Here is a 27,139-nt window from a genome sequence, read left to right as displayed (position 1 = left end):
CAGCAATACAAAACAGCTTTTTATTCACCAAAATCAATCCAACCACAGATGACCAAAGTTCAGCAAGAACTCATGAACACTTTTGAATAGCATGGTAATTGTGTTGTGGCTTCTACTGCTCAAAACATTAACGTACATAAATAGAAACTGTAATTAAAATGTTTCTGTTCAAAACTACATCTTTTGTATTTTTGTTCATGGAATGTGGATATCACTAACTCAGCGAGCGTTTAATTTTCATCATTAAGTGCCCTCAAGGTGGTGTTGGCGAGCTGCCTTCTTGACCCATTGCAAGCTTTGGGAAGTAGAGACATCCAGAGTACTGTCGGGAAGGTAGTTCTAGCACATTGAGCGAACAATGATAAATGACCAGCAAAGGAGAGACAAGTCAGGATGGTGTGTGTCTCGGCAGGCAAGGTGCAGATTGTGGTGTTTCCATGCATCTGCTACCCTTCTCCTAGTTCACAGTAGTCACAGATTTGAAAGCTGCTATCAAAGGAGCCTTCATGAGTTACCGCTGTGCAACTTGTAGATGATATACATGTGACTCCGCTGTTCGTTGGTGGTAGAGGGGAGTGAACGTTGAAGGTGGTGCATGGGGTGCTAATCAAATAAGCTGTTTTGTCCTAGATAGTGAGATTCTCGAGTGTTTTGAATCCATGTCCATCCAGGTATGGCTTGGACTCTTGGCTCAGACTTGTAGTTGGCAGAGAGGCAGTGGGGATACAGGAGTAAAGTTCCTTACAGCAGAGTTCCGACCATAAATGCAAAAGTAGGGAGGTTATGCTTCAGTCATACAGGGCACTGGTAAGACAGCACTTGTAATACCGTGCACAACATTGGTCATCTTATTTAAGGAATGATGTTAAGTGAATACATTGGAGGTAATTCAGTGAAAATTAACCAGAAGAATACCCAGAACGAGAGGGTGGTCTTATGAGGAAGGTTGGACAAGCTCTGCTTGTATTGCTGCAGTTTAGAGGAATAAGGCGTGATTTTATTGCAAGAAGTAAAATCATAAGCAGTCTTGAAATAGCAGAGGTGGAGATGATGCTTCCCTCATGGAAGAATCTAGAACCTGGGTCAATGATTAAAAAAAATCAGGTCACCCATTTTAAATAGAGATAAGGCATTTACTTCTCTATCAAAGGGTCAAGAGTCCTTCAAACAGTCTGTCTGAAAAGGTGATAAAAGATGAAACCTTGAACAATTTTAAAGCAGCGCAACCCGAAAGCAAAGCAGAACTTACCAATTGTGAAGCAATGCTCAAGTCCGGTATTTCTGCTGAATTGGCAGATCTCCTTTTAAGGGATCCTCTGGCAACCACTAAGTGCACAGATCCTTGAGTCTTCTGAAGCAGTGCAATGGCTTCTTGATGGGAAATGTTCTCATCTAATGGCATATGATTCAAGGCCAATATCTGGTCTTGCTCTTGCAACCTGCCATCCCTTTTCACAAAACCCAAAAAAAAATTTTAATTAGCAACTTGAGCAGAAAGTATGAACATTGTTGGCTATTAAAAAGCAGCACTTCAATCTTTTATTTCCAGCAAGGAAAGTATTTAATCGTGACTATACATAATTTGGAGGATTTCAGAATTTAAATTCATGAGGCTGCCTGGTAGCACCAAAGAGTTGTAAATGTGAATCCCAGCCTCAATTGACATTTAAAGCTACTTGTAAAAGATGAGCAAAGTTAAAGTGTAAAAGACATTCATTAGTCCTGGGAGCAAAACACTAAACAACAACTCAGCATTCCTGTAAGAGCAACTCAAGTAGTAAAATCTTTGAAAGGTGCTATATTGGAATGCAATGCCAGAAAAAATGAAATTGAGCCCAATTAGAAGACATGACGACTTATTTTGTTTGAGTGGACAGTATTAATGATGGAGAGACAAAGAGTTTAGTGATGGAATTCCTAAGCTTCAAATCTATACAACTGAAGGCATTTTCGCCAAACGGGGAAGGGATGTAAAGGTGGGGAGCGCGGAAGTGGCCCTGGTTAGAGAAATGCAAAGTTCTGAGAGAGTTATATTGTTGAGGAGAGGATGAAGCTGAGGAGAGATGTGGACACTTAATCATAGGCTAAAGAAAACAAACTTTGCCAGCATCTCTTATCACGTAGATATTTTCCAATCAACTTGTTCACAGATGCTACTTCACACCTCTGGGAGCAGAGGTTCATACATTCAGGCCTCCGGGCTCAGAGGTAAGGAAACTACAATGTCGCACAAAAGCCCTCCTCCCATTAATGTAATGGAAATCTAAATGTCAGAACATGTGAATCATCCAAACAGGGGAAGTGGCAGAAGGAGGAAGAGGTTATGTAGGTGAGATTTTATTTCAGAAAATAAGATTCTCAGTCAGGTAAAGTGAATAAACGCAAGCTCTATTATGTAGAGGCAGAGAATAACTTTATATTTGAGGAACAAAAACTATTTTTGTCAGTGGGGGAACATTTTGGGGCCAGTGATCATAATGCTTTTAATTTTAAAATCGTTACGGAAAAGGATTGAACTACAAGTTAAAGTTCTAAGTTGGAGTACAGTTGATTTTGATGGTGTTAGACAAGAATGATCAAAAGTTGAATGGAACAGTTTATTCATAGGTAAAGGGATGATTGGAAAGTGGGAAGCCTTCAAAAATGAAACAAGAGTTCAGAGACACTATGTTCCCATTAGCACGAGGGGCAAGGCTACTAGTGGTAGGGAATGCTGGATAACTTGAGAAATTGAGGCTCTGCTCAAGAAAAATGTGGCATGTGTCAGGTATAGACAGCTGGGATCAAATGAATTCCGAAAGGAGTTTAAGGGCAGTAGGAGTATACTTGAGAGGGAAATCAGGAGGACAAAAAGGGGACATGTGATATCATTGGCAAATAGGGTTGAGGAGAATCCAAAGAGATTCTACAAATACTTTAAGGGCAAAAGACTAACTAGGGAAGAATATAGGGTCCCTTAAAGATCAACAAAGTCACCTGCATGTGGAACCACAGGAGATGGGTGAGGTACCAAAGGAGGATTTCACATCAGTAGCTTCTGTGGAGAAGGATTTGGAAGCTAGACAAATTATGGAAATGAACAGTGATATCTTTTAAAGAGTCCATGTCACAGAAGAAAAGGTGCTGGACTTCTTAAAATGCATTAAGGTGTACAAACCGCTAAGACCTGATCAGGTGTATCCCTGAACTTTTTGAGAAGCTAGGGAAGATATTGGTGCGCCCCTTGCTGAGATAATCGTGTTATTGGTAATCATAGGTGACGAGCCAGAAGACTAGAAGTTGGCCAATGTGTTGCCATTATTTAAACAATGTGCTAAGGAAATGTAAGGGAATTATGGACTGGCGAGCAGGTTATTAGAAGGGATTCTGAGTAACAGGCAAGGACTGAATCGGGATAGTCAACATGGCTTTGTGAGTGAGAAATCATGTCCAACTAACCTGATTCAGTTTTTTGAAGAAATGACAAGTAAGAATGATGGGGGCAGAGTGGTAGACACTGTCCATATGGACCTCAGCAAGACATTCAACATGGTTCTGCAGGATAGTCTGATTAGCAAGGCTGGGTCACATGGAATCCTGGGGGATCTAGCTAATTAGATATAAAATTGGCTTGGAAGTAACAGACAGAGGGTGGTAGGAGAGGACTGTTTTTCAGGCTGGAGGCCTGTGATAAGTGGTATGCCACAAGGATCAATGCTGGGTCCACTGCTCCTTGTCATTTAAATAAATAATTTGGATGTGAATACAGGAGGTATGGTGAGTAAGTTTGCAGACGAAACCAAAATTGGTAGTGAACAAGGTTACCTCAGAGTAGAATGGGACCTTGATCAGATGGACCAATGGGCCAAGGAGTGGTAGATGGAGTTTAATTAGATCAATGCGAGGTGCTGCATTTTGCAAAGGCAAATCAGGGCAGGACTTATACAGTCAGAGGCAGGGCCCTGGGGTGTGTTGCCGAAGAAAGAGGCCAAGGAGTGCAGGTGCATAGATACTTGAAAGTGGAGTTGGAGGCAGACAAGGTGCTTGGCATGCTTGCCTTCGTTGGTCGGTGCATTGGCTAAAGAGTTGGAAGGTCATGTTGTAGCTGGACAGGACATTGGTTAGGCCACTTTGGAATACTGCATTCAATTCTAGTCTTCCTGCCATAGGAAGGATATTGCAAAACTCGAAAGGGTTCAGAAAAAATTTACAAGGATAGTGACAGGGTTGGAGGGTTTGAGCTATAGGGAGATGCTAAATAGGCTGGGGCTATTTTCCCTGGAGTATGAAAGGGGGAAGGGTAAACTTATAGAGGTTTACAAAAGCATGAGGAGCATCGAAAGGTTGAATAGCCAGGGTCTTTTTCCTAGGGCGAGTGAGTCCAAAACTAGAGGACACAGGTTTAAGGTGAGAGTAGAAAGATTTAGAAAGGAGCTGAGGGATAACTTTTTCATGCAGAGGGTGTTGCATGTCTGGAATAAGCTGCTGAGGAAGCAGTGGAGGTGGGTACAATTACAATATTTAGCAGGCATCTGGATGAATATATGAATTGGAAGGGTTCCGAGGGACATGGGTAAAATGTCAGTAGTTGGGACGAAGTCAGATTGGGAAGTCTGATCGGCACAGATAAGTTGGGCCAATGAGCTTGTTTCCATGATGCATAACTCTGACTCCAGGGAATAAAGGAATCGTACGACTCATGCAAATAATATGGCCCACTCTGAATCACCACAAAGTGTAATATTCTTCTGAACGCACTAGCATTCCCTTTGTACTCTGCATGAATTCTAATGACAGATGATGGGCTATTTTTTACAGTGTATTAACAGCTTCCAAAGACATGAGTTAAAGGCACCCGAAGGCTAGGTCAGGAATTAGAGTAAGTTTGTATTTTAAGGTAAAAGAACACTACTGGAACTTTTCAATCTCATTTTTGAGATCACTAATGCTGCAAATTGCCACATCAGCAAAACAATGATTGCACAGGGATACTGGAATCAGAAGAAAATCACGCCCTAGTCTCCTTAAACAATGAAAGAATGGATAAAGAAAGAAAAATCCATTAAAACAGAAAAGACATTGGTTAATTGGAGTCAAATATATGCAGATAAAAAGAGGAGGAAAGGAGGGGTGCATTAGAGCGAGAAAACGCAAAGTTAAAGTCAGAAATAAAAAACAACAAGCAAGCGGAACTGCCTACATAGGAATTGTGCAGGAAAGGAAAAGTACACGTATCATGGTAATGGGCATTCACTGAATCTGAGAGTTGTTGACTAATCATTACAATTAATCTGTAGCAATTATTACACTACAGACCCAAAAATTAGACCCAAAGTCCCAGTGAAAAGCTTTAAGAACTAATTATCTTCGGTCAACTTTGTCTTTCTGAGAATGTCAGAATTAACAAGTTTCAATTTGCACATACACTGCCTCTTGAAAATTCTAAAATGGGTATTTCTAATTCTAAGTTTCTGAGCATTACCTCAAAAAATTCATGCCATCTCAAAACAGATCTTGTTGACAAGGCTGGTACAGATATACTACGGAAGCAACTATTCAGAGATCAACATAAGAACTGAGATTAAAAAAATACAATGCCATCAGACTGACCTTGCATAATTCTGGGAATTGTTCTTGAATCATTCCAGTTGATCTCCAATAATTTTTATATCAGAGACCCAGATTTAGGGGAAGTCAAGGATATGATGATAATGTCACTGGACTGGTATGCCAGCAGCCTGGTTAATACACAAGGTATATCGGACCAAATCGCACCACTGCAGATGGTGGAATTTTAAAAGCAAGCAGCAAATATAATGTCTCTCTTCAAGACGGGAGGCAGAAAATAGGAAACTGTAAGATAGGGTATTTGATGTTTGTCAGGGGAAAAGTATTAGAATTGATAACTGAAGAGACCGTAGCTGTGCACTTAAAAATCTCAAAGTAATCAGGAACAATCAGCATGTTTTAAAAAGGAATAGTGATGATTAATCAATTTATTGGAGGTTTTTGAAAAAACATACGCTGTGGATGAACACAGCCGGTACACATATTGCACTTGGACTTTTAGAATGTATATTGTAAGGTACCACATAGAAGGTTATTGCCAAAAAAAAGACAGAAAATTAGCTGGCTGGCCAAAAACAAAAAAAGCAAGCATGAATCATTTGTTGTGACGTTGGGTAGAGTGCTTGTGAATTGGAAGGCAGGAACTTAGAATTTGGTGTTTGTGAAATGTTAAGGGGGAAGCATTGTGTGGTTGCTTTAAAAGATTATGTGCTTTTCCTACACTTAGAAACGTAAAATGGATGTCTGTGAGCAGCAGCTTGAAGGTTTGCAAGTCCACAGAGAGCACCTGAATTGAAACATTTCTATCAAAAAGCCATATAGTCAGCAGGCCAAGCAGTTTTGTTTTGAGAATGAGACGGCTGGTTTTTGAAAAAGCCAATCAATTTGAACCAGGCATTTAGATACCAAAAACCAATTAAATTTAAATCTGATAATTTTGACAACTTAGGACCAATCTTATTATATGAAATTGATATGTCATTGAGGGTAGAAAAGAAGAGGGCAGTTGGACAAAGATAAAAGAGCTAACTGCTATCCACCAGAGTCAACAGTCCTCAGTTCACAAGACAGAACCACTGGCTCTCGCAGTCTCTTCGAAGATTTGAGAAAGTACCATCAAAATCAAAAGAATCAACAGCACAACTATTTAATATTCCTGACTGAAGAATTGAAGGAAAAGGCGTTCCTGATAGGACATTCCAGAAGCCGTAACCTGGCTGTAATTTTGAAAGACTAAATTCTATTTCCACACTCTATGGGGAACTTGTATTTGTTGGAACAGCATACCATTAGAATCTTGTTTTACATGGGAATAGTTAGTAGTTAGATGGGGTCTATTCAGTTTGTTACTAATTTTGTTCATTTGTTCACTGCTGGAGTTAGACAAATAAATTGTTACTCATTGACTGTAAACTGAGTGTCAAGGGTTTATTTCATTTCACCACTAGAAGTTGCTGTGCACTTTTCACACTCCTTTTACAGATCATCGGCAGAAGTGCTCCTCTTTGCGATTTCGGTTTGGTTCCCAGAAGTGAGGTCGACCTCCTCTTTATAACAGTGGTATGTGAGAAGTGGAAGCCCCCATGGGTCTGTGCACGTGCTTCAACATTTTAAAATGTACATCAGATGGGAGTGGTTGGAATGAAGGCATGCCAACGGACAATGGGAACATGAGCGGCAAAGTATATCGTGAAGAAGAAATAAGGAAGTTGCAGACGGGTATAGATAGTCGACTGAGTGAGCAAAAAGCTAGCAGATGGAGTATAATGTCAGGAAATTTGAAGTTGTTCACTTAAGCAGGACAAATCAACAACAGAAAGTGTATTATATAATGAAAAACTGTAGAATTCTGATGTGCTCAGGGATTCAGATTTTCTGGTGTACGAGCCACAAGAAGTTAGTTTACATGTAAACATGCAGCATGTAACCAAGAAGGCTAATGGAATGCTATCCTTTATTCTGAGAGGAACTGAACATGAAGTAATGATGTAATGCTCATACTGGGCTTGGTGAGATCACATCTTGAACACTGTGTGCAGTTTTGCTCTCCTTATTCACAAGAATGTAAATACATTGGAGGGTTCAGAGAAGGTTTACCAGATTGGTACCTGGAATAAGTAGGTTGTCGTATGAAGGAAAGTTTGGAAAGGCTGGGATTGCTCCCACTGGAGCTTAGAAGAATGGACAGGTGATGACTGAAGTGTCCAAGATCGTGATGCAGAAAACTTATTCCATTTTGTCAATCAGTCCAGAATTAGGGGGTGATGTTTTAAAATTAAGGGTTGCCCTTTCAGGAGAGAGATAAGGAGAAATGTTTTCTTGCTGAGTTTCGTGAGCCCTCGAATTCTGTCTCAGACGTGGTGGAGGCAAGGGTGCTGAATATTTTCAAGACAGAGGCGGATAGATTTTTTTGCCAGGCAAAGGAGTCTAGGGCTATCAGAGTAGACAGGAATCTGGAAATCGGAGCACAAACAGATTGGTCTTATTGAATGGTGTGGCTCAAAGGGCTAAATGGTCATCTTCTCTACTTAAATGGTCACATGTATTTTTCAGATTAATTCATTAGCTGTTGTAGATAATCCATTGTTCAGTTTCATTGTTCCTTTTCTGCACTTTAATGGCTGACTGTCATGTCAAGGTCATAAATCATTTCATTAAAAAAGGTGCTTTCATGAATTAGCAACCCTAAACTGCTGCATTGTGATGAATTTAGATCAAGAGAATAAAGCCAGTAATTCCATTATGTGCACTGAATTTCCACAGCATATAATAAATTTGTAATTTCTTTGACTTTGTCAAGGCTAAATCGTTGCAGGGAATCAGAATTTATATCTTGATTAATATCCAAATGTTTGACAACTGTTAGTAACTTAAAGTCATTTTTGTAGGTGACACGTACTGCTGCCATTATGCATCGGTGTCAGCAAGCTTAAACATTTAAAATGGAGGATAAAGTGTCAAACAGGCTGCTTGGTCTAAAATGGTGCTCGGAATCATGAGTATTGTTGAGGCACTCACTGCAAGTGCGAAGTATCTTATCACACTCCTGAATTGTAGTTTCTAGATGGTCAACAGGCTTTCAGGAATTAGGAGAAGAGTTTCTGACCATAGGATCCCTACCTCCATAACCTGCTCTTGTATCCGTATTAACTATATGGCTGATGCAGTTGAGTTTTTGGTCAATATTTACCCCAGGATGTCATTAGTGAGGATTCTGCAAATACAATGACACTGAATGTCAAGAGGCAATGATTAGGTTGCTGCTTTTTGGAGATGATCTGACACAAATATTATTTGCTACTTATCAGCCCAAGCCCAGATAACGTCCAAGTTTTGTTGCAATGAACAGAGGCTGCTTCAGTATCTGAGGAGTTATATATACTCTGAACACTGTGCAATCAGCTTGAACATCTTCTTTCTGACATTTTGTCAGAAAATAGCTCATCGATGAAGCAAATAAAGGCTGTGAAATTGACACTACTGTGATGGGCTCTTGCAGTGCTCTAAGACCATAAAACATACAAGCAGAAATTAGGCCATTCAGCCCATCGGGTCTGCTCTGCCATTCAATCAAGGCCGATAAGTTCCTCAACCCCATTCTCCTGCTTTCTCCCTGTAACCTTTGATTCCCTTGGCAATCAAGAACCTAACAATCTTCCTTTTAAATATAGTCAATGAGCTGGCCTCCTCACCCTTCTGTGGTAGTGAATTCCATAGATTCACCGCTCTCTGGCTGAAGAAGTTTCTCCTTACCTCCACTCTAAAAAGGCCTTCCCTTTACTCTAAGGCTGTGCCCTCAGGTCCCAGTCTCTCCCACCAACGGAAACATTTTAGGATGGACACTATTTACCTCCAATAACAACCTATGTGCTCGGTGTGACAGCAACCATTGGAGAGATCCCCTTGTTGCTCATTGCTGAGGAGATATGGATTGATAGTGCTGTTAGTGATCCCTACCACAACTTTATTGACAATTGAGAATGAGCCAATGAGACAGTAATTGGCCAAACAGGATTTGACGTGCCTTATGTGGACAGGATATTCCTGGGCAATTTGCCACATCGCCAGATAGATGCCAGTATTGTGGCTTTAATGGAACAGATTGGCTACATCTACAGCTAATTCTGCATGACAAGTCTTTGTTACTGGTGCTGGAATCTCATTGCGGCTTAGACATTGCAGTATCCATGCCTTCAGTCGTGTTTTGGTATCATCTAGAGTGAATCACATTGGCTAAAGTTTGACGTCGCTGAAGCTAAGGACCTCAGTAAGAAACCAAGATGGATCATCCACTCAGCACTTCTGGCTGAAGATTATTGCGAATGCTTCCTGTTATGGCACCCGTTATTACCAAGGGCGCAAGAGATTAGAGAGTTGAGAACACAGCCCAGTCCATCATGCAAACCAGTTTTCCATTCCTTGTGTCTACCTTTACCTCACACTGCCTCGAGCAAGCAACCAATATAATCAAAGATCCCTCCCACCCTGCTTATCCACTCTTTCGCCTTCTTCCAACAGGCAGAAGATACAAGAGTTGGAAAACATGTGTCAATAGATTCAAGAATAGTTTCTTCCCCACTGTTATCTGACTTTTGAATAGACCTCTCATTCACTAAAATTGATCTTCCTCTGCACCTTCTCTATAGCTCTAACACTATATTCAGAATTCTCTTCTATTACCCTTTCGTACTTATGTAAGGTATAATTTGCCTGGACCGTACACAAAACAATACTTTTCACTGTACCTTGGTACATGTGACAATAATAAATCAAATCAAATGAAAAATCATGTGTTGGGCTCTCCCATTATTGCAAATAGGCGTTTTTTGAGCTCTTCTTTCTGGTAGTTGTTAAATATTCACCATATTCACAGCTGGATATGACAGAACTATAGCACTTAGATCTGATCCAGTGGTTATGGAATCATTTAACCCTGTCTATCACATGCTGCCTCTAATGTTTGGGATGTGAGTCATTTAGCTTTATAGCTTCCACAGGTTGATCTGCTCAGCTTAAACAGGCAGAAGAATGGGGCTACATCATTTTATTCTTTGGGCTATTGACTGAAAATGAGCAACATGGACACCAACTCAAAAGATGATTGATCATATATGGAGTTGTTTCCAGTTTGGAAAATAAAAATGAACTTAACCGATCCATATGAAACAATACAAAAAGAGCAAAAGCAGAAGTTGCTGGAAAAACTCAGCTGGTGTGACAGCATCTGTGAAGAAAAAACAAATCAGAGTTAATCTCTGATTGGTCAGGCTGAAGTTTATCACAGATCCTATGAGAACAGCGAAATGGGGACAGAAGAAATCAAGGACTCCACCAAAAGCTAGCTTCATCAATCTTTCTCTTTCACCTTTTTCAGTGAACTTGTTCTCCTAATTTGTGAAGAAGAGTAATAAAATCTGAAGTGAATCTAAAGCACAAAGACAACAAGGCTGACCCCAGGTCCAACCAGGAAACCAGTGAATAATAGATTGATCATCGCTCTGTAGGTAACATCAAGATATCATGCAAGTATCAAGCAGATTTTGAAACTAATTCAGTTTTCCAATTTGGACTTGCGTTATACAACTGTGTCCTTCAGATTACTGTTTTCCCTCCACTCATAATATTTGTGTTTTGCCTGTTTATTCGTTTTGTGTATCTGTGTGGGAATTACATTTGCCCAATGACGCAAAAGGAAATAACATTTTCACAATTGTAAAGGTTTCACCACATATTCAGAAATCTGAAAACAAAGGTACACTGCATCATAAAATTCTTGAAATTTGAAAACTGAAAAGACAGAACATACAGTAGATTTCTCAAAAATATCAAAACCTTTCTTCAAAAAAAATCTAAGCTTCTCATATACCAGTGTCAATAGAATATGATTAAAACATCGTCTTACCTGTCAGCTATACTATTCTTTTGTATTTCTCTAATAAAGATACCAAGTTCACCCATACTGTCATTTTTAAGACCAACCACACTGAATCCGAGACCTCCCATTGCCGGTTTGTTCAATTCAATTTCTTCAACTTGCCTTCCCTGTGATTTTTTTTCCCCAAGGAAGATAAAATAATAAAAAGCAAATGTCAACCTTCAGGTAAAGTGCATAAATACCAAAGAGTCAAGTATATTACTCAACAAAAATCATTCTTACTGAGGAGAAGCACCACAACTGTAATGAAGAGAACAATATCTCAGATAACAATTGTGACTAACATATTACATAGGACTTTTGAGAAATTACACTGAAACTAGACCAGTGATTCAACTTTCAAATCATGAACTATGTGCCTTCCAGCATTGTAAACAGGCAAACTGATCAAGTCAAAATAATCAACTTAATATTTCTGGAACTCATTCATTCCTGTGATTTATTCCAAAATGAGATAACAAAAATTCATGACTTTCAAAATAAATGCATTCCATGCATAAAATCTCTTTACTGCTTGATGACATCTCACTTGGAAATTTCAATCATCAAAATAACAACAGCATAATTTTGCATAAAGATTGTTGCCAGTACTTTCAGAATTTTGAAATAATAGTTTACTTTCACACATTAAAAAGCAATACTAACCTGAGCTAAACTTTGAATAATTTTTTCAAACTCATCCTTTGTTCTTTCAGGTATGTGCAGGAATTTTGGTTGGTCATAAATTGGAGTATCTGGAAACAGGTTCGTATCTTTGGCCAAAGTTGGCTTATTAACATAACAATCTGCATTGAACACCAACAGCCCCGCTTGGGAAAAGTCAAAATTAGGAGATGCATTTGTGGACATGCGGTTCAGCTGTGGACAGACAGACATTGAGTTGCATTTATACAATATTATATAATTTGAAATCTAACAGCACGAAGTAACAAACAGGCTGCTCACTAGAAGACCACTACAATAAATAATACATAATAAAGGCAGCACAGTCCCAGAGAACAATAAGGATGTTCTGTCATGTGAGAGACACACAGAGAGAAAGAAAGAGGCAATTGATGCTCGTTTAACCTGAGGGTTATCACACATCAGGTAAGGGCAATGGTTGGGAAGGACAGTCCTTCATAGTAACCTCAGTTGGTGTGGGAATTGAACTTATACCATTTGCATAGTTCTGCATCACAAACCAGCCATCCAGCCAATTGTGTAACCAACCCCATTCCGTATTCACTTATTATAAGTAAGATTTTTAAAGTTACAATGGGACAATTTAGACCCATTCCAAAGATTTATAGCTATTTTGCCCGGTCTGGATTATACTCTTTGCAAATTAGTTGCTGCATGGCTAGAAGTAGCAAACCTTTATCTACATAAAATAATTATAATTGTCAAAAATTGCCCTTTTCTTTATAACTCATGAAATATAAAATTTACATCAGATACCACTAATCTGAGAAGGCAATGTATTTATCAAAGAAAACAAAAGAAGACAGAACCACACATACTAATATCATAGTATTATGTTTAAGTACTTGCCTGTTCCTTAAGCTGTTTGATCGACTGCTGAAGAGTTAATATTTGATTAAAAAGGGGGCTCGTAATTGTATCACGTAAAATATTTAGCTTCTCATTTTGAGAGGAATCTCCTTTCTCACGCAATTGAGACTGCAAGCGTGTCACTGCTTGCAAAATCTGCTGTTTATCGACTGCATATTAAAAAAATTCAGAAAAAAATTAACATACTTCAATTGCAACTATGTAAGACATTTATAACTGCACACATTCTAGTCAATCTTTCATGATACTGTTCACACTGACTCACAGATTAATCTTTTGCCACAAAGTAGACATCTGTACTGGCCTATTATAGAAGTCTTGAAGTGAGAAACTTAAACAGGTTGGGAACTAAAGCATGGAAGTGAAAGGAGTTAAAGATGAGATTGTGGCTGCATTTTTCTAGGGATAATGCAGTCAGTACTGTTTGGGGGGATTTTTGATTGAGAGCTCCAGACTAAAAGGTAAAAATGTTACAGCACAAATGGAATAATCAGACAAACCTAAAATAAATTAACTACCAAACATCCAAGTGGGGAAAAAACGTGCGCTGCACAGTTCGAAGAGCAACACCGCTGGATATTCAGAAAAATATTTGCATGTCATGCAGATTTCCTACATCAGTTTCTCTATGTTACTCTCCCTGAAGGGGTTTTGTTGATAACTGCTCATTACATCAAAACACCACATCTTCCACTTTACCATGGGTAATCAATTGAAATTTGTAATAAATGTGTATCTACAGCATGCTTTTTTTTTGTCACATTCCTGTGCCACAACTTGGTGATATCTGGGTCAGCAGGTACATTATAAAAAAAACACTTTCCCCGAGATCAGGTGGACAGCCTATTTTTATTTCCACTCAGCAAAAAACTTCTCTGCTTTTAATATTTTGCTGACTCGTATAGAAGCAAAACTAGTTTTGAAATAGCGAAGTGTCTTGGACCACGAGACCAAGCACATGTTTTAAAACATATAGAAATAAGTTTCATGCTTCTTCGTTGAGGTCAAGCAGAATGTCAGTTACTACTGTTCATATTTAAAAATAAATAATATGTTGCTTTGTGTCCAACTCTTGATCGGATAATGGACTACATTTTCCAGTAAGCTGCTAACCTCAAAGCAGGCTACCTACAAGTTTCTCATAATCACTGTAGCATGTATTTCCCCATTCTATGCAGCAGTTTCAGTCTGATACAACATCAAGAGAATCTTAAGCCATCAAGCTTCAACAGTGTTCATAAGTTAAAAAGTCAATGTTAGTGAAATATTCTCATGAAAGACAAACCATGAAGTTAACATTTCAGTCCCTTTTTGAATTTCATCGTTTGGTACAAAACTGCAAGTGTAATACTGCTATTCAAGGAAGGATAACTGGCCTGTGGTTTCCTATCAAATCATTATAGAAGTGCTGGAACCCATTATCAAGCAGATAGTGAGAGGCCATTTTAGAACACTATAATACAAATCAGAAGGACTGAGTATGGTTTGTGAAAGAAAAGGTATGTTTGAAAAATATGTAAGACTGAGTTGTTTTCCAATAATTAATCATTTTGACCGTATTAAGCAAATGCAGGATTAAATACTGATAATCATGTTACTTGTAAAGTTTCCATAAGGAAGCAAGCCATATGGAAAAAGACAGGTGTCAAGGTGTAGAGCTGGATGAACACAGCAGACCAAGCAGCATCAGAGGACCCTAGAAGGGTCTAGGCCTGAAACATCAGATTTCCTGCTCCTCTGACGCTGCTTGGCCTGCTGTGTTCATCCAGCTCTGCACCTTGTTGTCTCAGATTCTCCAGTATCTGCAGTTCCTACTAGCTCTGGAAAAAGAAAGGTTATTGGTTTATGATTTTATGATCGCTTTTCTCGTTCAAGTTAGTGTACGATTAGATTAGATTCCCTACAGTATGGAAACAGGCCCTTCGGCCCAAGGAGTCCACATTGCCCCTTGAAGCATCCCAGCCAGACCCATCCCCTTAAACACTACAGACAATTTAGCATGGCCAATCCACCTAACCTGCACATCTTTGGACTGTGGGAGGAAACCAGAGCACCTGCAGGAAACTCTCACAGACACGGGGAGAATGTGCAAACTCCACACAGACAATCGCCCGAGGCAGGAATCGAACCTTGGTCCCTGGTGCTGTGAGGCTGCAGTGCTAACCACTGAGCCACCGTGCCGCCCAGACTAACAAATGTGAGAATGTTTCGAAGTAAAAACATTTACAGTCGAAGACACAGCTATTTTTGAAATTGTTCATTATTGTAATGAAATATGCAGCAGGCCTGTGGCCTGTTATATTATCCTGGAACTGAATTTGAACTTTATTGTTCTAACTGTTGGGACATTTGGGATTATATTAAATCATTAGAAAGTGACACTACACAATCAAGGCAGATATTTAAATTGCCTCATTGGTATTGCATCATCTTGGGGGAGATCTATGGAGTTACTAAGTAAAGAGGAACAAACTGTTCTAGAAGAGATAAGTTTACAAAGTGATTGGATGTCAAAGAATGAACGAAGAGACAGCAGAAAGTGATGTTTGTTAGACAACCGTTACTTTTAAAGAAACCAACCAGGCGTTAGGTTCAGCCAATCCAAGATTGATCATTTGATGTTCATGCACTAATATTCCAATTAGATCTCTGATCACACATTTTGGGGTAGTTAGTTTGATAAGTGGCAGATTTTATTGGTTTGGTGCACAAGGAAGACTGAACACAGAAAGCAAAGTGAACAGAGCAAGAGACCTGTAGTCACTGTCAAGAACTGGCACCCAAACTGGATCAACTTAAAAACATTGGTTTTAACTACTGTTCTTTCTGTACTTAGGATAAACTTGACAAATTATGCAAAGCTCATGAAAACATGTTTATATGTGGATGTGGGTCCTGCAATTAAATGAGGACTAATAACCTGTTATATTGGCTCTCTCAAACTTCACTTACAATCAAAATTGACTTACAACATAAGTTGTAATGCCTAAATTGATTAGAATTCAATGAGAATGTATTTACAGGACAACAGCAGGTGTGATGTATTTGAAATTCTAAAAGGCATGATTAAGGGACAGCATTAGTGTTTACCACACACACTAACAGCTCTTGATATTGGAGATGATATCGTAGCATTTATAGCACAGCCGTGATAAATGCTAGACTAGTCAGAGGTGTCCATGTGCCATGGGTGAATTAAAAAAAAAATCAGGGATAAATAGATAGCTTTCAGGTTGGAAAACTGCAAGAAAATGAAGCTGAGACTTCAACGAGTTAGAATATACCAACTTGGATAAATGGTCCAATTGCATTTTAGCCATTTGAGACAAACAGGTAGGAAAACAACTTGTGAGAAGGATACAAAGTGTCTGCAAAGGTATACAGATCGGTTAGGAGATTGGGCAAAAAAAAAGAGGCTGTCCTCCTGGGCAGAAGGAATAGAGAATCAGAATATCATTTAAACAGACAAAGTCTGCCGAATGCTGCAGCGCAGAGAAATCTAGGTTTCCTTGTACAAGAATCGTGATCATTTGATTGTAGATACAGCAGTAGGTACAGTTTTCAATTGCAGCAGATAGAACAAGGTGGAAGAGGAATCCAAACATTTTAATATACTAGTACAAATAATAGATATTACAGCTGCTTAAAAAGTAAACAAGGGGATGAAGACAGTACCTGTTACAGGCTTTTCTGGCATGATTATATCTTCGATTCTTTAGTCTTTTCTCAAAAAAAAATCAACAGTGAGAAATATTACTATCAAGAAATGCAATAATATACATGGCAATCAACTCAGATCTGTTTCCAATTCAATAACCAAATTACCTTGCTATACTATAACTATTTTCTGATCACCACAGGTGGGACATTTTTGGCTTTGCTAAAGGGTGCCAAAGATTGCCAAGTATCAACCGTTCGGCACATATTTATTGCTCATTTAGCAGCTTCTAATCTGAAAGGAGCAGGCCCCGGCAACTGAGAAATTTGCACAGGTCTTTGAGGTTCCTATACATTCAAAATGGAATACTCACTCCTTCTTTCAGATCACATCCAGCAAAGTTAAATAAAACTGACAAAGCCAAGGATACAGAGATGTTAGAGGTTTCACCAGCCAAGTTCATACAGCATACAAGAACTTTAATAACTTATCCGGACCATCGTCCTCACTGCAACAAAGGATTACAGAATAAACAGGAGCTGACTAAAGAATTTCTGCCTCACATTCACAGATACTCCTCTTCAAATATGACACATGAGCTAGACTGTCTGATCCACTAACAACAATTTCCTTAATGTCCATTTGCCTGGCTTACCAATTCAAATAAGATTCTTAGTTGAAAAACCCTATCTTCATTTTGCAAATACCATGAATCCAACAGAACTGTGCTTACCTCCTCTCTTTCTCAATCCACATTAACCTCACTCCACACTTACCACCACCAACGCACCCCCCTCCCCACCACACCACCAACGTCAGCCATCACAGAACTGATGAGAATGGTTTTGACTTCTTGGTTCAGCGTCAGCAAGTAGTTCTTCAAAAGCAATATGGTGAGCAACATTACTCACCGCAAGATGTGAGAATGCATTACTGACATCTTCCAAATTACAAGGTTTAAACACGTTGTATTCTCTGACATTTCTGAAACACCATTAACAGATTTCTCAAGCAAAAAGTGTTGTCAGATACTGTTGCGATTAATCTCGAGCATTTGCCTTGAAGTTCCACTGATATTCTTCTGAAACATACAAAATCTTGCTCAAATTCAGTTGAGTCACATTGATTGTGAGCACTTAGCTGTTTGGGATTTTCCAACATTTTGGAGATATTTAGGATTGAAGCACACTTTTCCATTCAGAAGGAGGAAGTCTTGGTTTCTGCTAACAATTGTTTTACATTGTGGAGACATCAGTATAATTTAACATGCCTGTCAGCAACCTTTGATTCATAGTTCTGCCTGTGCTGTGAAGTTCTCTGTCCAAAGGTTATAGTTTTATTCTCTTCAGTCAAAAGAGTTTTTCCCATATAATACCGTAGCAATCTCTACAGTATCAAATTATGAAATTAGCTAGATGACTCTTCAGCTGTTTAATGTGTCATTTCTGGTTGCTAAGTCAACTATTACATCAAGGACATGTTGATTTGTATCTTCCACAGTTGGCATTCCATCACATAATATGCATGCTCATGAACGTCCCACTATTCTGGGTTATCTTCCAAAGACATTTGCTGTTGCTGTCAACCACTTTGTGTGCAGAAGAATAATTAAATCTGTGACTCAGTAGTTGTTTTTCCACAGTTTGAAAATGTCCCACCTCCTTGTAAAATTTTATCATGCCAATGCAAATTTTGTAGAACCTTTGAATATTTTCAAGTGGAGGTAAGTCCATTCTTGATAAGCAATGGGGTGAAATATTCTCAGCGTAGGCAAGATTCTGGTGCAATCAGATCACCATTATCTAACTCAACGCTGGTGCAGGCTCAAGGAGCCAAGTCACCTTCTCCTATTCACAATTCGTAAATTCATATGGACATTGTTGATGTTTTTTTCTTAGAATCAACTCCAATTTCTACCAAAAAATTTAAGAATTATTCTTTGTATTGCTCTTCTGTGTGATATTGTTATTGATACAGCCCCTGCAGTATGGAAGCAGGCCATTCAGTTCATTGTGTCTACACAGTCTCTCCGAAGAGCATCTCATCCAAACACACGCCCTACCCTATCCTTGTAACTCTGCATTTCCCATAGCTCATCCACCTCATCTAAATATCCCTGGACACTACAGGCAATTTAGCACAGCCAACCCACCTAACTTACACATCTTTGGACTTGAGCGTGGAAACTGGAGAAACCAGAGGAAACCCATACAGACATGGGGAGAATGTGCAAACTCCACACGGTCACCCGAAGCTGGAATCAAACCTGGGTCCCTGGTGAGTTGAGGCAGCAGTGGTAAGCATTGAGCCATCTTCCCTTAATGAGATGGTGAAGTCTGATGAGCTTCTTGAGCTAATTTTATTGACTGTCCCCATTATTCTTTTGTGCTTTTTGGATTGCACCATTTCAATAGTTATTTGTAATGTGTGATCATGTTTCCATCACAACGTATCAGAAATGCATGAATCAAATATTCTTCTGACAATCTGTCTCAATTTAACTCTGATTATTAAGCAGTATAATCACAAAATTCTAAAAAAGTTGAAATATCATTTAAAAAGTTCTCAACAGGTTCTCCAAGAAGCTGTATTCTTTGTCTAAATCTTGCATTCTCCATTACACAATCATACTTGATAATAAGGTGACTGTTAAATGCTCTTACAGTTGTGTCCAAGGTATCAGTTTCTTCTCTTACATTCAGAGGTTTTAAAACACGATCTGCTACTGGACCTACATATTCACTTGCTCTGTTCTAGACTTCTTTGGCGATTACGATGAGATTCTACATCACAAAAACTGTCTCTATCTCAATGATTTGCAAATTGTCTTACGTTTCTCTTAAATTTAACTGCCTTTATTTCTGTAATTTAAATTATTCACTTGAAAACCGCCGCAGAATTTTTATAGTTTCTGTGGACGCAGCTGGTTTACTGGCCAGTTTTAAATTATACAATCATTTGATTCTGTTAAATATTGAATTTTCATCAAACTTAAGTGTTTGTGATTGTTTTCTTTAATTATCGAAGAATTAAAATAAACTGCAAAGAAGCCTTGTTGTTAAAAAAGCTTTGCCATCTTAATGAAGAATTCTTTATTTTTATCATCCTATTTTTCTTTTCAGATTAAATTCTGTTAAAGTTGAAAGCGTTACAGTTGCAAATCATCCTATTTCTGCTGAATTTTTTAAGCATTTAAAGATTATTGAAATATTTTAAAAGTGAACAAATACTGTACTTTTTTTATATTTCCCCTGTAGATGGTGGAAAGACTGTAAATTTGCACTGTTATCCTTCTCTTCTCTGGTTTTCATCACCGTTTTACTATTTCTGCTTCTTCTAATTTCATAAAAGTAATGTGACACTCACACGACATCTAAAATGAGTATTTCCAGTTGAGCAATCAGTTTGTTTCTCCCTTCAAATTATTGTTTTAATGAACTGTCTCTGGCTTTCTCATTCTCATTAGTCAAATAATAATTTTAGGTCTACCTACAGCTAATGAATTGCAATGGTTCAAGAATTTAGCTCACCACCACTTTTTCCAAGGTCAATTTAGGATGAGATATAATTGCTGGCCAGCCAGCGATGCCAGCATCTCTGAATGTTAATTCTTCATGTGTGATCTTTTCTTCAATCACTATTTTGGTAGTTCTTCCCAAATTTAAATGAGTTTAACAATTCTCACTTATTAATTGTAACAATTTAAGCATTCTTTCACTGTTGTATCTTACAATTTCTCAAATGCAACATTTTCACCATTTTTTTGCACAACTGAACACGTTCTTTTGTTCCGTCCCAAATCACCAACGTATTTTCACTCTTCCACTAAGGGTCTTAATTCACATCAGGTATCCAATATCAACTGTTGTATCCCAAGTTTATGATTCAGATATTTTCTCTTGTAGCTCTAGTAAGACTCTCCACAGTCTGCTCAAGTATCTATTCGCATTGAAAAATATTTGAAGAAATTATAAGATTTTACAGGCAGACTTATTACTGCTATCAGTGCTGCTGCCCTCATGGAAACTGACAACTTCTATGTGCTCTTGAACCGCTGAATATTTAAAGTCACATTCACTTCTCTGATTGGAATTTTTTTTCTACTTTATTCTCCATGGAAGACTATGGCTTTCATATAACTGAAGTTTTCAAAAGGTTGTGCCTATTGCTGCCATTATACTATAAGTCAAAATCCTTATCATTGTCACCATCTAATGATATATGTTAACCTATCTGCAATGTCTTTGGTAAATTTTCTACCACAAATCCTTCCAGTGGTATCAGTCTAAGTTAGTGATACTAGGTGGGGAAAGATGCCTCATGAACCATATAATATGTCAAGCTTCAAGAACATTAAAGATTCATAACATAGTAGTTATTAACAAATTATATCACATCTCAGGTACATAATGGTTCAAGACAATGCAAGACATTCAGGTTTAACTTAAGAGTAAGTGCAAGTTACTGCTTCTGAAACATTTGGTACACAGACACTGATTAGGCAATGGCAAATTACTGTTACAGATGCACGACTGAAAGCATTCTATCTGGGTGCATACCACCTTGGTACAACAACTGCTCTGCACTGCCCTGCTATGTAAGAAGTTACACAAAGTTGTAACCATCACACATGACAACCTTTCATGCATGAAATCCAACTACACTTCTCATTGCTGCAAAAAGGCAGCCAACAGAAAGACTCCTCCTACCCCATTATACTTTCTTCCAACCTCTTCCAACAGGCAGAAGCTACAAAAAGCCCAAACACACATACGAACAGGTCCAACAACAGCTTCTTCCCCATTGTTATTAGTCTGCTGAATGGCCCTTTCCAATTTCAATTCAATGTTGACCTGCTTTTGTCCATCTCCTGTACAACCATAATCTTGTCAGTCTCTAGGCCTGTTTAAACACCCCACGATCTTTACGTCCTTAAGTGTTGTGATCTGCCTGTACTGCACACAAAAGAAAACTTTTCACCGCAATTAAGTACGTGATAACAAATAATCAAATCAAAACTTTCAACTGACTTCAGCCACTTTCGAGGCAGCTTCGACGTTTATTTCATGTTTTTCTATAACAAAATAAGGTTTCAATAGTTTAAGACTGAGATACTTTCATTTCAGAACCTGATCACTTGTAAAAGGAGAAATCAGCATCTAAAGAAATCTACATAATATACTTAACACTTAAAAACTACGTGTATTATTAAGATAGTTTCTAATATACATTAAAATTTTCTATGGGTCATCACTATGACAGCAATGGTAAAGAACACATTTAAGATTTAAATCCCTGATCGGATGATGGTACGCTTAAATTTAGGACTTGCTTACAACTGTCTGGTCTTTGGTGTGTGATCGGCCCAATACCGTCGGGACGTGATATTTATTAACCGGTCAAATTTAACATTAACCGAACATATTTATCCGACAACCACCAAGATTAATCAAGTGCGCTGAAATACGGCTAAAATGTTTCGCAAGAATGTCACCTCCTGATCAGATTTTTTTTAAATTAAAATTTGCTCCCTGTAAAGTTTTGGTCCGGGGGAATTCCTCAAGTAGCAGCACCAGCGCCAGGCCCGACTCTATTTACACTCTGCAATTTCAACTGAGTTCACCCAACTTTCTCCGGGAAACCTCGCTACCGTTAGCCCGCTACAGTTCACCCCAGCCGCCGCTCGTCCTCCCGAGCTGGGCCCACTCCCCGGCTCCCGGCTCCCGGCCTCCGGCCTCACCTGCCCGAACGGAAATGACACGACACTGACAGCACTCACCTGAGACACGGGCAGAGTGAGGCGGAGCACCTGCACCACCGTCCCCTCCCCCCCGTGGGAACTGACAGCACTCCCCATGGCCATGAATGAGTGAATTCCCCAGGCGCTGGGACTTCGCACTCTTTCCTCCCCCGCCTCAGCCTGGCTGAAGCTGTAATTCCCCCAGGGACTTGACCCTCGCCGAGAACAACCCATTACCAGTCGGAGTGAACCACCCTTGCCCCCCGCCAAAGTATTACTTTATTATCCAGCACTGTACCCTCCCCAGCCAGAACTGACATGTTGTAGTCTCCTCCTTCAACCTCTCCCCCACCCCGGCCAAACCACCTGAAACCTCCCCAAAGACCCTTCCCCTGTTCCTATTAGTTTTGATTACCAGCATTATGTTTGCATAACTAGGGTGTGCGGTGCTCGGGCAGAGGTCGTGAATACCAAAACCATTGTCTTGTATTTGCACGTCCATGATATTTGATGGGAGTTCTGGGATTATTTTTGGCAGTGTTACAATTTGGACACAACTGTAACGGTGTGTCCTTGTCTGCAGCGTGAATTTCAGGGCAATTTCCAGGTCACTGTTGCGTCCCGTGCATCTGCTGAGGGAGGGACTGGCCTCCTGCTTCCTGTAGTGACACGTGATCAGGCTCCAAGATGGCGCTGCCCAGGGACCGGTGGCTGTTATGTGTCTGTCTCCTGTTTCTTTGCGTTTGTTTCATAGGTGCTGTTCTTGTCGATGTTGACAAATGCGAAGAATTGCGAATCGGCCAATATCCTTCACTTTCCGTCTTTTATCTCTGGATAAGTTGGTTGGCCAGACAGCCGAAAAATAATTCAGCATTTGCGCAAGTTTGTTTTTTAATAGTGAGCGCAATAGGTCTGGTCTCATTCTTAAAATTATCGCGTTAGGGATGAAGATTCAGGGTCAACGCTGCAGGGCCGTTAGTAGTGAGTTTCATGCATTTACAAGAAAAAGTTACAATTCTGTTAAATTGTCACTTGAAAGCAAAGAAGAGGATGTACTGTTCGAACAGAGCTCATAATGTCTACATGATCATAGTGCAGTAATCCTCTTCCTGTATGCGTGATCTATAATAGATAATGTATCTGGATGCCAATTCCTTTTATTACCAATTGTACAATCAACAAGTGTTGGGAGAGAGTAAAATTTAATGTGTAATTTCTGCTGGCACTTACTTGCAACACAATTGTTATGTGACCAGTTTTACTTATGCATTAGGATGGTTGATAAGTTTGGCATGTAATAGTCAAACAACTACTTTACAAAATGTTACAGGAAATGTGATCTACTGCTTAGTTTCTATTGATAATTATTGACTTTCAAAATTAAAGGTGAGTACTAAATATGGATAAACTGAAAATAGATAATTTCAGAAATGTTTCCTTAATATTTGTTTTCATACATACATTTGTGATAGTCCTAAGATAAATGATGTAACACAAGAGCCAGAAAATTGCACAAATGAAACAGCTTTTGGTACGTGGTATTTTCTTATGCCTTGCTTTTGTAGCAAAGGGAAAATTACTTATTTCAAGTAGTTAGTTTTAGTTTTGACCTTTTTAAGGAAGAAATCCAAGAATCGTTGTCAACTTTGTGATGCATGAACCTTTTCCTGTTTAAGTACGTATGTGCAATAAAAGTTGATTTAGATGAAAGGAAAGTACCCAGGATTGTGTAAACTTGTAAATTAAAACAGAAAATGGTGGAAATACTCAACAGATTTAGCAATGGAGATCAACTTGTAACATTTCTGCTTCTGTCTTCGCAGCTGTTGGTAGAGCTGCCAAATAAGCAGCAGCAGTGTTTCTGTGTTTAAATCAGATGGTTGACTGACTTCATTTATAGAAATGAGTGGTTTGGATGTTGAGGTTATAATAATGGAAAAACCAGAAAGTAAATCATGGATTACAGGGAAAAAGCAAAAAAAAATGGAGTTGAGGATTATTAGATCAGACCACTCCTATTTTTGATGTTTCACCCCAGAAAACAATTCATGTTAAGCAACAAGTATCTATAGTGTTTATTAGTCCCACAACCAAAACTACTGATATCTGAATTTTGCAATGACCTGTGAAAATGTCTTCAAGGCACAATATTTTGTATTTTCAATTAATTCTCAGTACTTCTGAGGCTTTTCTACCAATGTACTGTCCTTGTAGTAACATGAAGTGGAAGTTGGGTCACTTGTAGATTCAAATACATTCCCCACCATGTAGAGAAACTGCTTCCTTCATACATGTTTCCAATCTAGTTTTGAATGTCAGTTTCTACCTTAATCACTACCCTGGAAGCAAAACTTTGGTCTCTCAATTTCATTTGTGAAGATGTTTCTGCCACCACAGTTCTAGAATTCTTAGATTGAATGTTGTGCCAAAAGCCCCTTATTGTGAAACAGTTTCAGTCGAGAATTGTTCCCATTACTGAGATAATATTGATGCCTTGATAATAAAATGTTGTCAGTGGACAACAGGTCATAATTTTCCCCCATATTGTTCATTAAGTTTCTTCACTTGCCACTGTTTTCTTGTGCTAGATATAGGTGTTTCAATTAAAGGTGATCAGCACAGAAGAAATTGATTGAGGAATATTTTTCCTGTGTTCAAAGTTGGATGAAATGAGACATCGAAAATAGAAGTAAGAGTAAGCCATTTGGATCAGGAGTCCACGCCCATCATTCAATATGATCATGACTGATCCTCTCAACCTTAATTCGCCTGCTTTCTCCCCATGTCCTTTGACAGATGGAAACAGGTTTATGTTGAGATGTTGCAATGTGAATCTAATGAAGTTCCATTGGATACTGAATTTTTAAACTTTATTTAATTTTTAAAGCAATATTTAAATACATTCATTTTCATAGATGTTAGCATTTGTATAGTAATAAATGTCGAAAAACTAGATTATGCACATTAATGTACATGCTCTGTTCATGAATATGAAGCAAAACATGCTATAATTTAGATAACATTATCCTGTAATTTTATTTTTAGGTCCTTGTATGCCAGCTCCTAATATTACCTGCAGAAATTATAGCGGCTTGGTAAACACCTTCACTGGAAAAGAAGTAGGCTTCTATAAGCCCTTTCCTTGCCGTAATGTGTAAGTATTTCAGGCTAAATATCTTTGATTATGAATACTAGTTTTGAAACATTGCATTTGTGATGTTTAAATGTGGAATGGACATAATTGAGGTGGAGTCTACAGTTTTTTTTTGAAGTTAGCCAGAAAGGTTTTGAAACAGACATGTGAAGCTTTGTAGTGGTAAACATTATTTAAATGGTGACAGAATGAAAACTTAGATATCAAGTGCCCCTTCTCTGTACTACAGAGTTCTGAAATTAGTCTGCCTAGGTAAACATGGTGACCAATTTGTTCACAGCAAGATTTCACAACATACTATTCAGAGTGAACAGTTAGTTTGTTAAATTAGGAGTGGTGGTTTTGACACTCTAAAATTCCCTGTAATTCTTAGATTGTATACTTAAAATATTTATGTGTATCACTTATGGGGCAGAGAAACTAGACTGATTGAAATTACTAATTTGCTCTAAACTCTTAATTTTATCCTATTCACCATATTTAATGCTTTTGTGACACGGAAATGTTGTTATTTCTCTTAGTCTTGTCAAATTTGTGGCAGTGCCTGGTACAAGAAGGCACGATAATAAGTTCTAAACTATAACATTTGTTAAGCACCCTTTTGGTTATTGTGCTAATTTTATTTTTATCAACACTCTGCTCTTTCTGATGTCTTCCGTGGAATGTATTAAGGTGTTTAATTTTGTTAACTACCATTGCTATGAGCCTGAAAAATGACATCTATGTAAGAAATATCTAGACGTGGATTTAGTCTAAACCTAGAATGACTGTATTGACCAGACCAGTGAAGAAGTTGCATATGGAAAACCTGTAATGCTAACTTTACTTTGGAAGGTAACAAAATGTTGCAGCCACTGGGAACCACAAAAATTAACAAAACAGATTACACTTTTCACCCTTAACATGACTGCTTTGTCACCAGGCATATTAGACTTCCAGAATCGTACTACTTCATATCCTATTTGTGATATTAGCTTCTGGACCAGACATTAACACTCTGACTTTTGTATCTTATTTATGGGTAGAATTTATTCTGCTAAAAATAGGATTTCGTTTTCTTAGCTATGTTGTTTACAATTGATTAAAATCAAAATGCATGGTAAAATAATGCAACTTACAACAGTCAATGTTAGCACACATAATTAGCTGCAGTGCTTAAGTTACCCCAAATGAAGGAGAATGGATTCCTTTTCTGTCCCTGCACATGTTCCATGTCAGCGCAACTGTTTCCACTGACACAAATTTCTATTTTTCACCCAATGTTTCACACCTTTTGTTTCTGAGAGATTTTTGGGAACTCAGCAAGAAGTTTGTAACGAAATATCGCAAAGGTAGCAGTCTCTGGATTGCTTGCAGTGCTATCTACCTGCAAGAGTAGGAATACAAAGATAAGAAGGATCGATGGCTGGCATCAAAGAAGAGGAGGGAGCTATTCAGATTCTTGGACATTGGGTTTATTTCAGTTGCAGAGAGCAATCTGTTTAAAAGAGAAAAGTTCTATCTCAACAGAATGGGGACCAATGCCTTAATGGAGGGGTTCTTTCGTGTGGT

General features: G+C 38.6%; 2 protein-coding genes across 6 annotated transcripts in view; one reads left to right on the top strand and one right to left on the bottom strand.

Moving 5' to 3' along the window:
• The window catches only part of patj (PATJ crumbs cell polarity complex component), a 347,670-nt gene extending 324,605 nt beyond the window's left edge, over positions 1 to 23,065 (bottom strand). For 2 of the 4 annotated variants that reach the window (XM_059647916.1, XM_059647919.1), the window contains exons 1-6: positions 22,474 to 22,697; positions 16,712 to 16,756; positions 13,016 to 13,185; positions 12,128 to 12,340; positions 11,450 to 11,589; positions 1,250 to 1,448 (exon numbers count right to left, since the gene is read on the bottom strand). In XM_059647916.1, coding sequence (XP_059503899.1) covers positions 1,250 to 1,448; positions 11,450 to 11,589; positions 12,128 to 12,340; positions 13,016 to 13,185; positions 16,712 to 16,733 — 744 coding nt within the window. In that variant the 5' untranslated portion in view covers positions 16,734 to 16,756; positions 22,474 to 22,697. Of the gene's footprint in view, positions 1 to 1,249; positions 1,449 to 11,449; positions 11,590 to 12,127; positions 12,341 to 13,015; positions 13,186 to 16,711; positions 16,757 to 22,434; positions 22,454 to 22,473; positions 22,698 to 22,849 lie in introns of those variants that run through there. The other 2 variants (XM_059647917.1, XM_059647918.1) reach the window with 2 other exon arrangements.
• Positions 23,066 to 23,086: 21 nt separating this feature from the next.
• The window catches only part of tm2d1 (TM2 domain containing 1), an 86,833-nt gene continuing 82,780 nt past the window's right edge, over positions 23,087 to 27,139 (top strand). Inside the window, exons 1-3 of one of the 2 annotated variants that reach the window (XM_059647921.1) lie at positions 23,087 to 23,240; positions 23,895 to 23,965; positions 25,480 to 25,588. In XM_059647921.1, the coding sequence (XP_059503904.1) occupies positions 23,122 to 23,240; positions 23,895 to 23,965; positions 25,480 to 25,588 (299 nt within the window). In that variant the 5' untranslated portion in view covers positions 23,087 to 23,121. The remainder of the gene's footprint in view (positions 23,241 to 23,894; positions 23,966 to 25,479; positions 25,589 to 27,139) is intronic. The other variant, XM_059647920.1, reaches the window with a different exon arrangement.

The sequence above is a fragment of the Stegostoma tigrinum genome, chromosome 8, assembly GCF_030684315.1.
Source record: "Stegostoma tigrinum isolate sSteTig4 chromosome 8, sSteTig4.hap1, whole genome shotgun sequence".
Classification (NCBI taxonomy): domain Eukaryota; kingdom Metazoa; phylum Chordata; class Chondrichthyes; order Orectolobiformes; family Stegostomatidae; genus Stegostoma; species Stegostoma tigrinum.
The sequence above is the reverse complement of the archived record's forward strand: the minus strand, read 5'-3'. Positions and strand labels throughout refer to the sequence as shown.